The following is a 10,896-nucleotide window of genomic DNA, read 5'->3' as shown; positions in this document are numbered from 1 at the left end:
GGCTTCGGGAGGCAGCAGAGCGGAGCAAGGAGGCAGCTTATGGTAAAATCCCGAGGCCAAAGGCCAGCCAAACAGGATAATGTAAGGGCCTGAGTGGGGTGAGGTATGGCAGTTCTGCCTTGGAGCCAGGCCTGGCGCCTGGTTGTGGTAGAATAAACCAGATGGGCTTGGGAGCACAGGCTGTGCTGAGTGGGTTCTGTCCCTCCCGCAGGACATTCTACATGTCCCCGCCTACCATCCACAGGTACCAACCAGGTGCAGTATGATCTGGTAGCCCAGATGCTAGAGAAGGAAGAGGCAGAACGGACACGTCGGCTGGCCAAAAAAGTCCAGGACTTTCGTGAGCAGAAGCAGCAGCTCAGGAATAGGTGTGAATTTGACCTTTCGGATCCAGACCGATTCTGGAACGAGTTTCCAGCCTATCACAATGACAGCGTTCCCTACTATGGCCTAAACAGCCTGCAGTACTTGTCTGGGGAAGACCTGGACAGGGCTGCGTGCCTGAGAATGCAGCAGGAGCAGTTTAGGTCCAGCCTGGACAGGCAGCTTTGGGAGCAACAACTAGCCAGGATTGAAGAACAGCGTATAGGTAAGCAGCTGGGCCCTCCAGGGTGAGACCTGAAGCCTGGCAGGGAATTGTCCTGAGTCAGGTACAGCACCCAGGAGAGATGAGAACTGTGGAAGGAGGTCCAATTACCCACAGGGCTGCTGCTGAAAGACTGAGCAGACCCCAACTTCTCTGACTTCCTTCAGTAACTGACAGGATAGCCATTGGTCCCAGACCAACCTGTTATTCCGTTACCTGGAGGCAGCACAGTGAAGCCAAACCTAATAGCTCTGCCGCTTACTGGCTGGTTTGGGCAAATGAATTTTCCTCTCTGTACTTCACTTTCCTCAACTTTAAAATGGAGACAATAATCCATACCACAGAGAGCTCATATGAGAATGAAATGAGATTCTGTATGTGAAGCACAAGCATCAGTGCTCAATAACCAGCAGCTACTATTACTATGACATTATCTGTGGCCATGTCCTCCTCTTCCCTAATATAGCACCCTGTTCTGTTGTACCACTTATCAAAGACGTAACAAACTCCGAAAGTATTTGTGGAATGTCTGCCTTCTCCCCCAAATGTCAGCTCACTAAAGATGAACCACATCTCTCACTTCCACACTTGTATCCCAGTTACCTAGTACAGTGCCTGGCACAGTGTCAGGAGCTCAATAAATTGCTGTCGAATGAACAGTTGAAGAACAAAGTAAACAAGAAAGGGGCCCTGCCCTCCAGGAGCCCACAGAACTATGCCTTCCAGAAAATCAGTTTAGAGTAAAAGGAGAAGATACATGTAGAAGTTCATTCATCAGCAAATATTTATGCTTTAACATTCTGTTAGGTACTCTGCCGGTTACTGTGATAGAAGTGCTTATAGGACATGGAGGGGGAACATCAACATGGGAGTGGAAAGGGAGGCAGGGTAGGAGGGCGGTGCAGGTCAGCTGTCAAGAACCAGTTTTAGAAAGTTGGTTACAGTTTTGCCAGGATGGGGAAAGGGAACAAAAAAGGCCCTTCTAGGCAGAGGTGGCAGCAAGAGAAAGAGCATCAGGGCTGTGAATGGTCTGGGGATTTAGGATACACGAACAGTTTAATGTTAACAGCCCAGGGTTGAGGGCTTGGAGGAAGAGAAAATGGGCCAAGAACCTTCTACACCAAACTAAGGAATTGTGACTTTATTGTGTAGGCAGTGGGTAGCCACTTAAGGGTTTGAAGCAGAGGAGTGACAAGACCATTTCAGTATTCAACAAATATTAAGCTACCTACTTTGTGCCTAGCACAGTGAACAAATCAGAAAAATCTTTGCTGTCATGGAGTTCACACTCTAATGAGGACAAACAATGAACAAGATAAAATAGAGAACTATATAAAGTGGTTAAGATAATTGCTAGAGGAAAAAATAAAGCACAAAAGGGTATATAGGAACTTTTGAAGAAGGGTGCACAGTGGCAATTTTAAATAAGGAAAATCTCACTGGGGTAACATTTGAATACAGATCTGAAGATGAGGGAGTGAGCAGTGCAAATATCTGAGGGAAGAGCTATTCCAGTAGAAGAAATAGCTAGTGCAAAGGCCCTAAGACAGGAGAGAGGGTGTCTGGAATGTTTGAGGAATAGCAGTGGGGCCAGAGTGAATGTGGGGAAGAGTGGTAGGAAGTGAGGTCAGAGAGGTAATAGGGGCCAGATCAAGTAGGCCTTATGAGCCATGGCAAGGATATCGGCTTTGAGTGAGGTAGGAGCCACTGCAGTTTTGAGCATTGGGGTCACATGATTTGTGTTTTAGACAGATAACTGTCAGCCAATGTGGAGGTTAGATTAAAATGAGAAGCCCAGAGGCAAGGAAATCTTGCAGCCAAGAGGAGGTGGCTGACAGGCAGCTATGTATCTATATGACGTTCCAGGGCCAGTCTGGGCTACAGGGAGAGATCTGGGGGCCATGGTGGGGGGTGTGTGCAAATGAGCAGAATGCCAAGCCTGGAGCCTGGGAAAGGGGTGAGCAAATGGTACGCTCTGTGAAGACAAAGACCAAAGCTGTCTTATTGACCACTACAACCCCAGTGACTTACACAGGGCCTGGTACATAGTAGATGCTCAGTAAATGTATCTTGAGTGAATGAATGAGTAAAGGAAAAGGAGCCCATAATAAAGACTGAGAAGGGATAATGGAGGTAGGAAAAAGATGCATAAAATAATAACTAATACTAATAGCAAACCTTTATTGAGCACTTATGTGTACCAGATACTGTGCTAAGCTTTCTACCATGTATGTAATTCATTTAATTATCACAACAACCCTATGAGGCAAGTACTAGTATTATCCCCACTTTCAGTAGAGGAAACTGAAGAACTGAGATGTTAAATAACTTACCCAAAGTCATAAAGCTCATGGGTGATAGAAAAGTGGTAAGCAAACTCAGGCAGGCTGGGTGCAGCGACAGTGCTCTTGACTACAATGCCATACTTAACTTTCCCTCAGTCTCCATGAGAAAGTGGGGACTCAGAGGCCAAGAGGAGTTTCAGAGAGGGAGTCATTGATAATGTCAAATGACCTGGAGCAGTTCCAGACAGGAACAGAGATCTATGTATTGGATTTGGAAGTGAGGAGTAGTTGGTGATTTTTGTCAGAGCAGTTGCAGTGACAGTGTGGGGCCAGCTGCCCAATGACAGCAGGGAGGGGTAGAAGAAGGCAGAGCGAGGCACAGGGACAGCACTACACTGAGAGTCCATGTGGTGTGATGGAAGGAGCATGGGCTGATTCCTCCAGAGACCTTGGATTCAAATCCCAACCCGCTTCTTGCCAGCTGTGTAACCTTGGGTATTTTACTTCACCTCTGAACTCTCAGTGTCCTCATCTGAAAAGTGGGTCTGATCCTTTCCAGATTGCTGTGAAAAGTGAAATGAAACAGCACACCCTTATCTCTTCCCGCCAATGCCCCGCTTCCCAAGCTCTCCAGTCTCTGAAGTCCGTGTCCCTGTGCCTCTTCAAAGCCAAGCTTTTAGCCTGTGCTCTGGACCCCATTCTTTCTGCTCTGGCCCCTGCCCCCAGTCTGTGCTCCCTCAGGTATCCCCTCCCCTGAGTTTTCAGCACTTCCCCTCCCACTGGCCTTCTGTGTGGTAAACATGCTTACATCTAACCCATCTTAAAGAAACAAAAGCCTCCTTCCACCCTGTGATTCTAGATCCTGTGAGCTAGCTGTTTCCCTTTACTATCATACTTTTTGAAAAATCTGCTTCCACTTGCTGTCTTTTCTTCCTAACTTTCCAGTCACACCTCAACCCCCCTGAGATCTCATTTCTCACCACACAACTTCGCTGCCACTACTCTTACAAAAATCACCAATGCCCTTGGTGTTATCAGGCACAGGGGGCTCTGTTTACTCTTTTTTCCTTGACTGGACCTTTCTTGCTACAGTTGACTCTGGTTACATCTTCCTTCTTGAACCCTTCTCTTCCTTGGCTTCTGTGACAGCACATTCTGCTTGTAGCTTTCTGACCATCCTTCTCTGTCTGCCCTTTGTGGGCTCCTCTTCCTTCTACACCTTCCTTCTTGAGACTATCCCTAGCACACCACTGCTCTCCCTACCCTACATATTTACCTCAAGTGCCCTCGGCCCTCATTCTGGTTTCAGCTACCACGTCACCACCTCTGTGCTGAGGAGACTCTACCTGCAGAATCAGATATCCAAATGCCTGCTGACCACCTCCAGCTCAGCTTCCTAAACAGAATTCATCAATGCCCCCTAACCTTCTCTTCATTCTATATCTTCTACTTCCAGTAGTGGCCACACCATGCACCTAGTCACCTAGGCGAGGACCTGGGGAAGCATCCATGAGTCTTCTTTCTCCTTTAGCCCCTCATCCAATCCATCAAGTACTATTGATGTGTAACCGCCTATATATTTCCCCTCCATCCTTTCCACTACTGGCCTAGTTTGAGCCCTCCCAACTGGCCTACTGCAGTAACCTCCAAGATGACTTCCCTACCTCCATTGTCTCCCACCAGAAGGAGCTTTCAAAAATAGGAATCTAACCGTGTTAACCGCCATGCTTAAAATTCTCCCATGTTCCCCACCACCCCCAGGTGAAGTTTCTAGCCCTTAGTCTGGGCCCTGCAAAGCTCTCTAGCCACTTGCATTTTATACTCTATAGTAGGTGCTCAATAAATATTTGTCAAATGAATTCATTGAGCACCTACTATGTGACAGGCTCTGGTCTAGGTGCTAGCGCATGGTAGTGAATAAAACAGACAAAAACCTTGCCCTCATGAAGGTTACTTTCTAGTGAGGAGAAAGCAATAGACGAAATAATTGAAAATGTAGAGTATATTGGATAGCGACAAATGCTAGAAGAAAAATCAAGGAAGGGGGATAAATGTTGGAGGTAGGCAGTTTGCAATTTTAGATAGGAGAGGGACAAAGCCTCACTGAAGTGGTAACGTTTGAGCAAACACCAGAGGGGAGCAAGTGAGATGGGCCAAGAGTAACGTCTATTGCAAATTCCTGAGACAGGAGTGTCTGGCATGTTCTAGAAAGCAAATCCAGTGTAGCTGGATTAAAAGTGTCAATACCTTTGCTCATGTTATACCCATGGCCTGGAATGCCCTTTGCTCTTTCTGCCTATGTACAACATGTATTTCAAGGATCACCTCCTCCTGGAAGCCTTCCTCTCACCCACCACCTAAAGCTCTCATAATGCCCTGTACACATCTCATTGACCTTACCACATTATAGTATGGTGATCTATGTTTGATCTGTCCCCCTACACACATGCTAGCCAAGGAGCTTAGGATAGGATCGAATTCCGTGGTGTCCTCAGAACCCAACACATGGCCCTTAAACTGAGGCTCAGAGAGATGAAATGATTTCCCCAAAGTCACACAGCTCAGAAGCAATAGAGCTGGATTTGGAACTCAAGTCCATTGGAGGTATCTTTCAGTTAGGCACTTGAGAAATCCTTGTACTGCCACTTTGGCTATCCCTAGCCCCACAAAGTAGCTCCTTCTACGTCTCTACAATTAGGACATTACCCCCACTCACAAACATACATACACACATGTCCACAATGCTTGATGAACAAATGGCTGAATGAGTGAACCAGGAATGGAATAAGCCAGTATAGTGCCTTGACCATATTTCTCTGTGTAGAAATGCTCAATGACCAGCTGCGCCTAGCCATGGACACGAGGGCCGCCCAGCTGGCCAAGCTGGAGGAGTCCTGTCGCATAGCCAGGATGTCTGCCATAGCCAACGCCAACAAAGCCCAGGTATGACCTGAGCCATCCAGTGCTCTGGGCTCTCCCCAATCCCTTGAGCAAAGTTCTGGGGAACTTTAGCAATACTTTTCTCCTCACAACCTTTCTCGAATCAACACCAGCCCTCTCATCTACCTGAGGACTTCCCCCCTTTACCCAAGGGCCCTTTTAGGTCAGAAGATGCCGTTCTCCACCTCCAAAGTCAGGATGACTTGAGAACAAAACACACTGTCCTCCCTTTCCCAGCCTCAGTCTAGACTTCCAGAGGGCAGAGAAGTTCCCTGCCCATTCCACACCCCTCACCAACCTTAGGTCATTCAAGAGCCATGCAATATCTCTGTTCCTGCTCTCTCTGAGTTGGAGGAAAGTAGGGCCATGTCTCCCCATCCCCTGTGAGTGAGAGTTCCCCGAGGTTGGGCTCACATTCGGGGACCCCACCAGGCAGCTGAGCTGGCTGAGCGGCAGCGCCGTGAGCATAAGCGCAGACAGGATGCCAACTTCGCGGAGATCCAAAACCAGATCACAAGTGACCTGACTAAGAAACACCCCATTGCCCAACACTCTGTGGCTCCCCAGCGGGTCCAGTCCCATTGCTGGAAGGGCATAACTCCAGAACAGCGAGCTGCCATGAAGAAAGCTCAGGAGGCGCAACGTCTTGAAAAGGAGGCACAGCGCGAGGCCGAACGAGCACGCAATGCAGAATGGGAAGGCCAGGCCGTGTGCCTGGCCCAAGCAGCCATGGAACTGGAAGAGCAGGAGAGGCTACTGGGTGCTGAATTCCGGAGGGGGCTGGGCTCCTTCAACCAGCAGCTGGCTAAGGAGCAAAGTGCTCAGTGAGTTCCAGGGGGAGGCAGCAGGGATGAATGACAAAGGAAGTGGGGAGGAATGGTGAGGGCCAGAGAGGGAAAGCCCATCAGCTGAAGCCTCTGGACTTCCTTCATTTCACAGGCATAATTATCTAAATTCGATAATCTACACCAATGAGCCTACAGCCCAATATTACCTACAGTTCAACACCAGCAGCCGCTGAGCTCAAGATGGTTCTCTCTCCCTTCTCCCCCATCAAGCTCACAGAGGCAAGGAGTCAGAGAGGAAGATGCTGCAGACCTCCTCCCCATTCATTCCCCAGTGGGAAGGAGTTGAGCAAGTACCCCTACCTTAACCCTATGAAATAAAGCTGTCCACTAAAATCAAGGCCATGTGTTGTAACAGGACACAAAAGATATGAGGTACTGCCTTTCCGACACCACCCCTGGGATCTGAGCATCCAGCCTTGTCAGTCTTCACCTATTCACTTTTTTTTTCCAATGCCAGTACCCCCAACACACAGTGCTACCCACTCCCTGTGAGAAACAGAGACTTTATTAGGCACAGAAGGTGACGAGTGGGTAGTTACAAAATGGTTACTGGCTTTCCCAGGCTGTAGTATAGTATGCCTGGGAAAGAAAGGGTGGAGAAGTATGTGTTTTCTCTGCCCTCTCCCTTCAAGCCTGCATGCGGAGGGCCCCATCCAACCGGATGACCTCTCCATTGATGAATGGGTTCTCAATGATGGCCTGTACCAGATGAGCATACTCAGCAGGGTCACCCAGTCGGCTGGGAAAGGGCACCTGGGTGGCCAGGAAGTTGCGTACTTTCTCTGGGAGGCTGGTCAGCAGCGGGGTGCCAAATATGCCTAGACAAAACAGAATCAGAGTCAGAGTCCTCCCTCACCTTAGGCCTACTTATGGTACTTCCCTATGCTTGGAGATGGAAGGCTGCTGCTGCTTAGGTGGTGGATACCTTCCCCTCTCAATAACCCATGGATCTCACCCAATCCCAGATGTGGCAGGAAGGGTATGTCTACCTGGAGCAATGGTCATCACCCGGATGCCCATGGGAGCCAGATCCCGAGCAATGGGCAGTGTCATGCCCACTATGCCCCCCTTGGAAGCAGAGTATGCAGCTTGTCCAACCTGGAGAAGGAGTGGAGGTCATAGGTGGGAGGGCCTCGACAAGTCACTAAAGAGGCACAAGCCTTGCCCCTGTCTACACACCTGGCCTTCAAAGGCAGCCACGCTGGCGGTATTGATGATGACCCCACGTTGGCCTCCCTGGTCTGGCTCATTCTGGCCCATCTCACCAGCCACAAGGCGGATCACATTGAAGGTACCTAGGAGATTCACCTGGAAGACCAGTAGAGACATGGTTAGGACGAGGTAAAGGCAGCCTTTTGTCCCCTAAAAGCTTCGGAGACAGCCACAGCCAGACACCTCTTACTCCCACCCCTAGAGAACCTCCAAGGCTTTACATTAAGAACTCGCTGGAAGTCCTCCAAGGAATGGGCCTGGTTCTTCTTTAAGTTGTATGTCTTCATGGCCACTGTAATGCCAGCACAATTGACTGCCACATCCACACGGCCAAACTTTTCTTTTGCTAGAGTCAGGGCTGCTTGCACATCCTTCTCTGAGGTCACCTTCACAGGGAAAAGTGGAGAACGTATTTATCTCCCAGCACAGACACAAAGACACACAGACACACACCACTAAACCTATGGCGGGGAGGGGAGAATTATGTAAGCAAAGTAGAGGCCATGAGAAAACCCGAGGGTGGGATAAAGTTGAAAATGATAGGTACTACAGAACAGTGTTTCAAAATATTTTTCAAATCTATATCCTCTTTTGGTAAATTCACGTACCTGTGGACATTCTCAATTGCTGTGGATCAGAGCACTGTTTTAGGAATTATTGCTATGAAAATAAGCTACCTTTTTGTACCTCTTTACTGTCCGTAGTTTGTTTCATGAAATTTTTCGACTTTGTAAATATAAAATTAGAGCTCAATAAGGATTCTCAAACTATACATAACCTCTCCAGATTCTATTATGTCCAGTCCCCATCCCCACTTTGTGAAGGTTAAAGGAGATGGGTCCACCGCTCATATGGACAGCACCCTGTGGGAGGTGACCTCATAAACACTCTGGGGGAGGGGAGGTGACCTCACTTACGTCGGCTGGGGCGAAGGCGCAGTTCTTCCCTAACTTCTTGGCCTGGGCCTCCCCATCCGAGTTGGGCAGGTCCAGAAGAACAGCAGTGGCCCCCTGCCCCACTAGTCGCTCTGCTGTGGCCAGGCCTAAGCCCGAGGCTCCTCCGGTTATTACAGCGACCAGGTCCTGTGAAGAGGGCAGTCAGCAGCTACACTATCCAGACTCTTTTATCTGGCCGTTCTTGAGGCTTCTGCGGGCAGGATCCTGGTCACCTCTGCGGTGTTACCTAGGTGTGCCTCTCTCCTTACTACTGAGACCCCACATACACGTGAGGCAGAGAATTGACCTTCGCCTCCCATGCCCCACCACTGCAATACAAAGCCTATCTCCTAGCACCGCTCTCTTCACCCTAGTTTAATGGCCACGCCGTAGTAGCTGGTACAGCAGGGAAAGCGGCAGGGGGAAGGGCCCGAATACCTTTACACGTCTACACACCGCAGCCATCTTACACAGGCAACTCAATGGGCGGGGCCGCCGGCGTCGCTGGTTGGCCAAAGCGAAGCCGCGGGGCGGGGCTGGCGGGGAGGGCGTTGTGCCGCGCTGGACGTCAGGGCGGCTACCAACTTCCTGGGTACGAGAGGGTTAGGTTGCGGTAAGGTGCCCGCAGAGAGTTGTTTCACCTGGGAAAAGAACCCAAGAGCAGCAGCACAATACCACCACACCTTCCGCCCGACTCTCTAGCTGGCCCGGGGACAGAGGCCAGCTTCGCGGGGACAGCGGTTGGGGAGAGACGAGAGATTGAGATAGTGCCCCTTACTCCTCAGAAAAAGCCTTCATTTAAGTGTAAACATATCTGAGAGACTCTTACATGCTAGGCTTTGCGCGGGACACTGGGGAAATCCAGAATAATGCATACATAAGATAAATAGAATTACAATAGAAATGCAATTACCAAAATAAGAAATGTGTCTGTCATGTAGTAATATATGTGCTTCTTTATCAATACATTAAATACCAAGCTCTATCAACAGGTCTAGTGACTACCATGATTTCAAGGTGGTGATGTTATTTTGAAAGATCTGCAACAACCATAAGCTATGAAAATCTGATTTCCATTGGTGAGAAAGCCGCAGGTACTGCTAATACTACTATAGTTTGTTACTCACATCCCCTAGAAGGACATGCTGCATTTCTGTTAGCGATAGTGAAAATAAAGATGCAATTTTCCCCTCCCCCATCCAAGTCCATGGGCTCTTAAAATTCTCTCTACAGACTCCAAAGGGGCTGTACATGCTGTGTTTAGAGCAAATGAAGGCTATCAAGTGAATGCTTCCTCTCTTGTCACCTCCAACATTCTCTCTAACCACACTATCCTTAGAGAAGAGAGGTCCTGTTTGGGGTTTGCCCTTCCCACTGGCCTCTGGGTCCCAGCCCCTCCCACTTCCTTGGGGATTTGTGCCACTGAGCAGCCCACTCTTTATCGTTTGCACCTGTCTCAAGATCATTAGAAAACAGGAAAGAGATTGAACTCAACTTTTGCACACTTTGGATAGTCATCCAATGATGAATTATGGAGAGCATCTGAATGTGTGCCTGTAATTTCAAAGTGAGCTGGGACACAATTCAAATTAATGGCTTAAACTCCAAAGCAGTGTTCAGGGCATGAGAAAGACTGGTGAGGACACATGCTAGCTGAGTGTTTACCATTTGAACTAATGAGGCTGATGTCTGAAGGAGCCTGTGTGATGCCAGCCTAAAGTCATGATGACTTTAGCATTGCCCAAATAAATAGGCATTGTTCAGGCTTTGTGTAATCAAAACTTTCTGGTTACATTTGACATGGTTGATCACTTCCTCCTCCTAGAAACCCCTTGGTGTCCATGACACCTCACTCTCTTGGTTCCTCCTACTTCCGTGACTGTTGTTCCTTCTTAGTCTCCTCCCTGGGTTCCTTTTCTTCTGCCCCCTCTCTGGGGAACTCATCCATCTCCTGGTTTCGACACTACCTCTCTGCTGAGGACCTCTCTCTACTTCCAGCTCACCTCTCCACTGAACTTCGGAATGAGATAGCCAATCATTTGCTAGCCCCCTATATCAGATGGCCCTTAGGCACCTCCAACACATGTGCT

At 48.8% G+C, this 10,896-nt stretch overlaps 2 protein-coding genes across 2 annotated transcripts in view; one reads left to right on the top strand and one right to left on the bottom strand.

Annotated features, from left to right (window-relative positions):
* The window catches only part of RIBC1 (RIB43A domain with coiled-coils 1), a 13,343-nt gene extending 6,347 nt beyond the window's left edge, over window positions 1-6,996 (top strand). The window contains exons 5-9 of the mRNA XM_015597903.2: window positions 3-42; window positions 245-589; window positions 5,696-5,814; window positions 6,244-6,635; window positions 6,751-6,996. Coding sequence (XP_015453389.1) covers window positions 3-42; window positions 245-589; window positions 5,696-5,814; window positions 6,244-6,635; window positions 6,751-6,832 — 978 coding nt within the window. The 3' untranslated portion in view covers window positions 6,833-6,996. The remainder of the gene's footprint in view (window positions 1-2; window positions 43-244; window positions 590-5,695; window positions 5,815-6,243; window positions 6,636-6,750) is intronic.
* Window positions 6,997-7,144: 148 nt separating this feature from the next.
* On the bottom strand, window positions 7,145-9,352 carry HSD17B10 (hydroxysteroid 17-beta dehydrogenase 10). Its single transcript, XM_006922941.3, has 6 exons — window positions 9,245-9,352; window positions 8,789-8,953; window positions 8,093-8,257; window positions 7,839-7,967; window positions 7,649-7,757; window positions 7,145-7,477 (listed from the first exon to the last, which is right to left on the bottom strand). The coding sequence occupies exons 1-6, from the start codon at window positions 9,269-9,271 to the stop codon at window positions 7,287-7,289; spliced, it is 786 nt and encodes a 261-aa protein (XP_006923003.1). The 5' UTR covers window positions 9,272-9,352; the 3' UTR covers window positions 7,145-7,286.
* Window positions 9,353-10,896: the final 1,544 nt, after the last annotated feature.

The sequence above is a fragment of the Pteropus alecto genome, unplaced genomic scaffold (genome assembly GCF_000325575.1).
Source record: "Pteropus alecto unplaced genomic scaffold, ASM32557v1 scaffold159, whole genome shotgun sequence".
Lineage (NCBI taxonomy): Eukaryota > Metazoa > Chordata > Mammalia > Chiroptera > Pteropodidae > Pteropus > Pteropus alecto.
The sequence above is the reverse complement of the archived record's forward strand: the minus strand, read 5'-3'. Positions and strand labels throughout refer to the sequence as shown.

Coding starts and splice junctions, on each gene's coding strand:
- HSD17B10 (XM_006922941.3), bottom strand. CDS start 9,271: ATGGCTGCGGTGTGTAGACGTGTAAAG. Junction 8,954..9,244: donor CGGTGTGTAGACGTGTAAAG/GTATTCGGGCCC, acceptor CCCTCTTCACAG/GACCTGGTCGCTGTAATAAC. Junction 7,478..7,648: donor GGTGATGACCATTGCTCCAG/GTAGACATACCC, acceptor TGTTTTGTCTAG/GCATATTTGGCACCCCGCTG.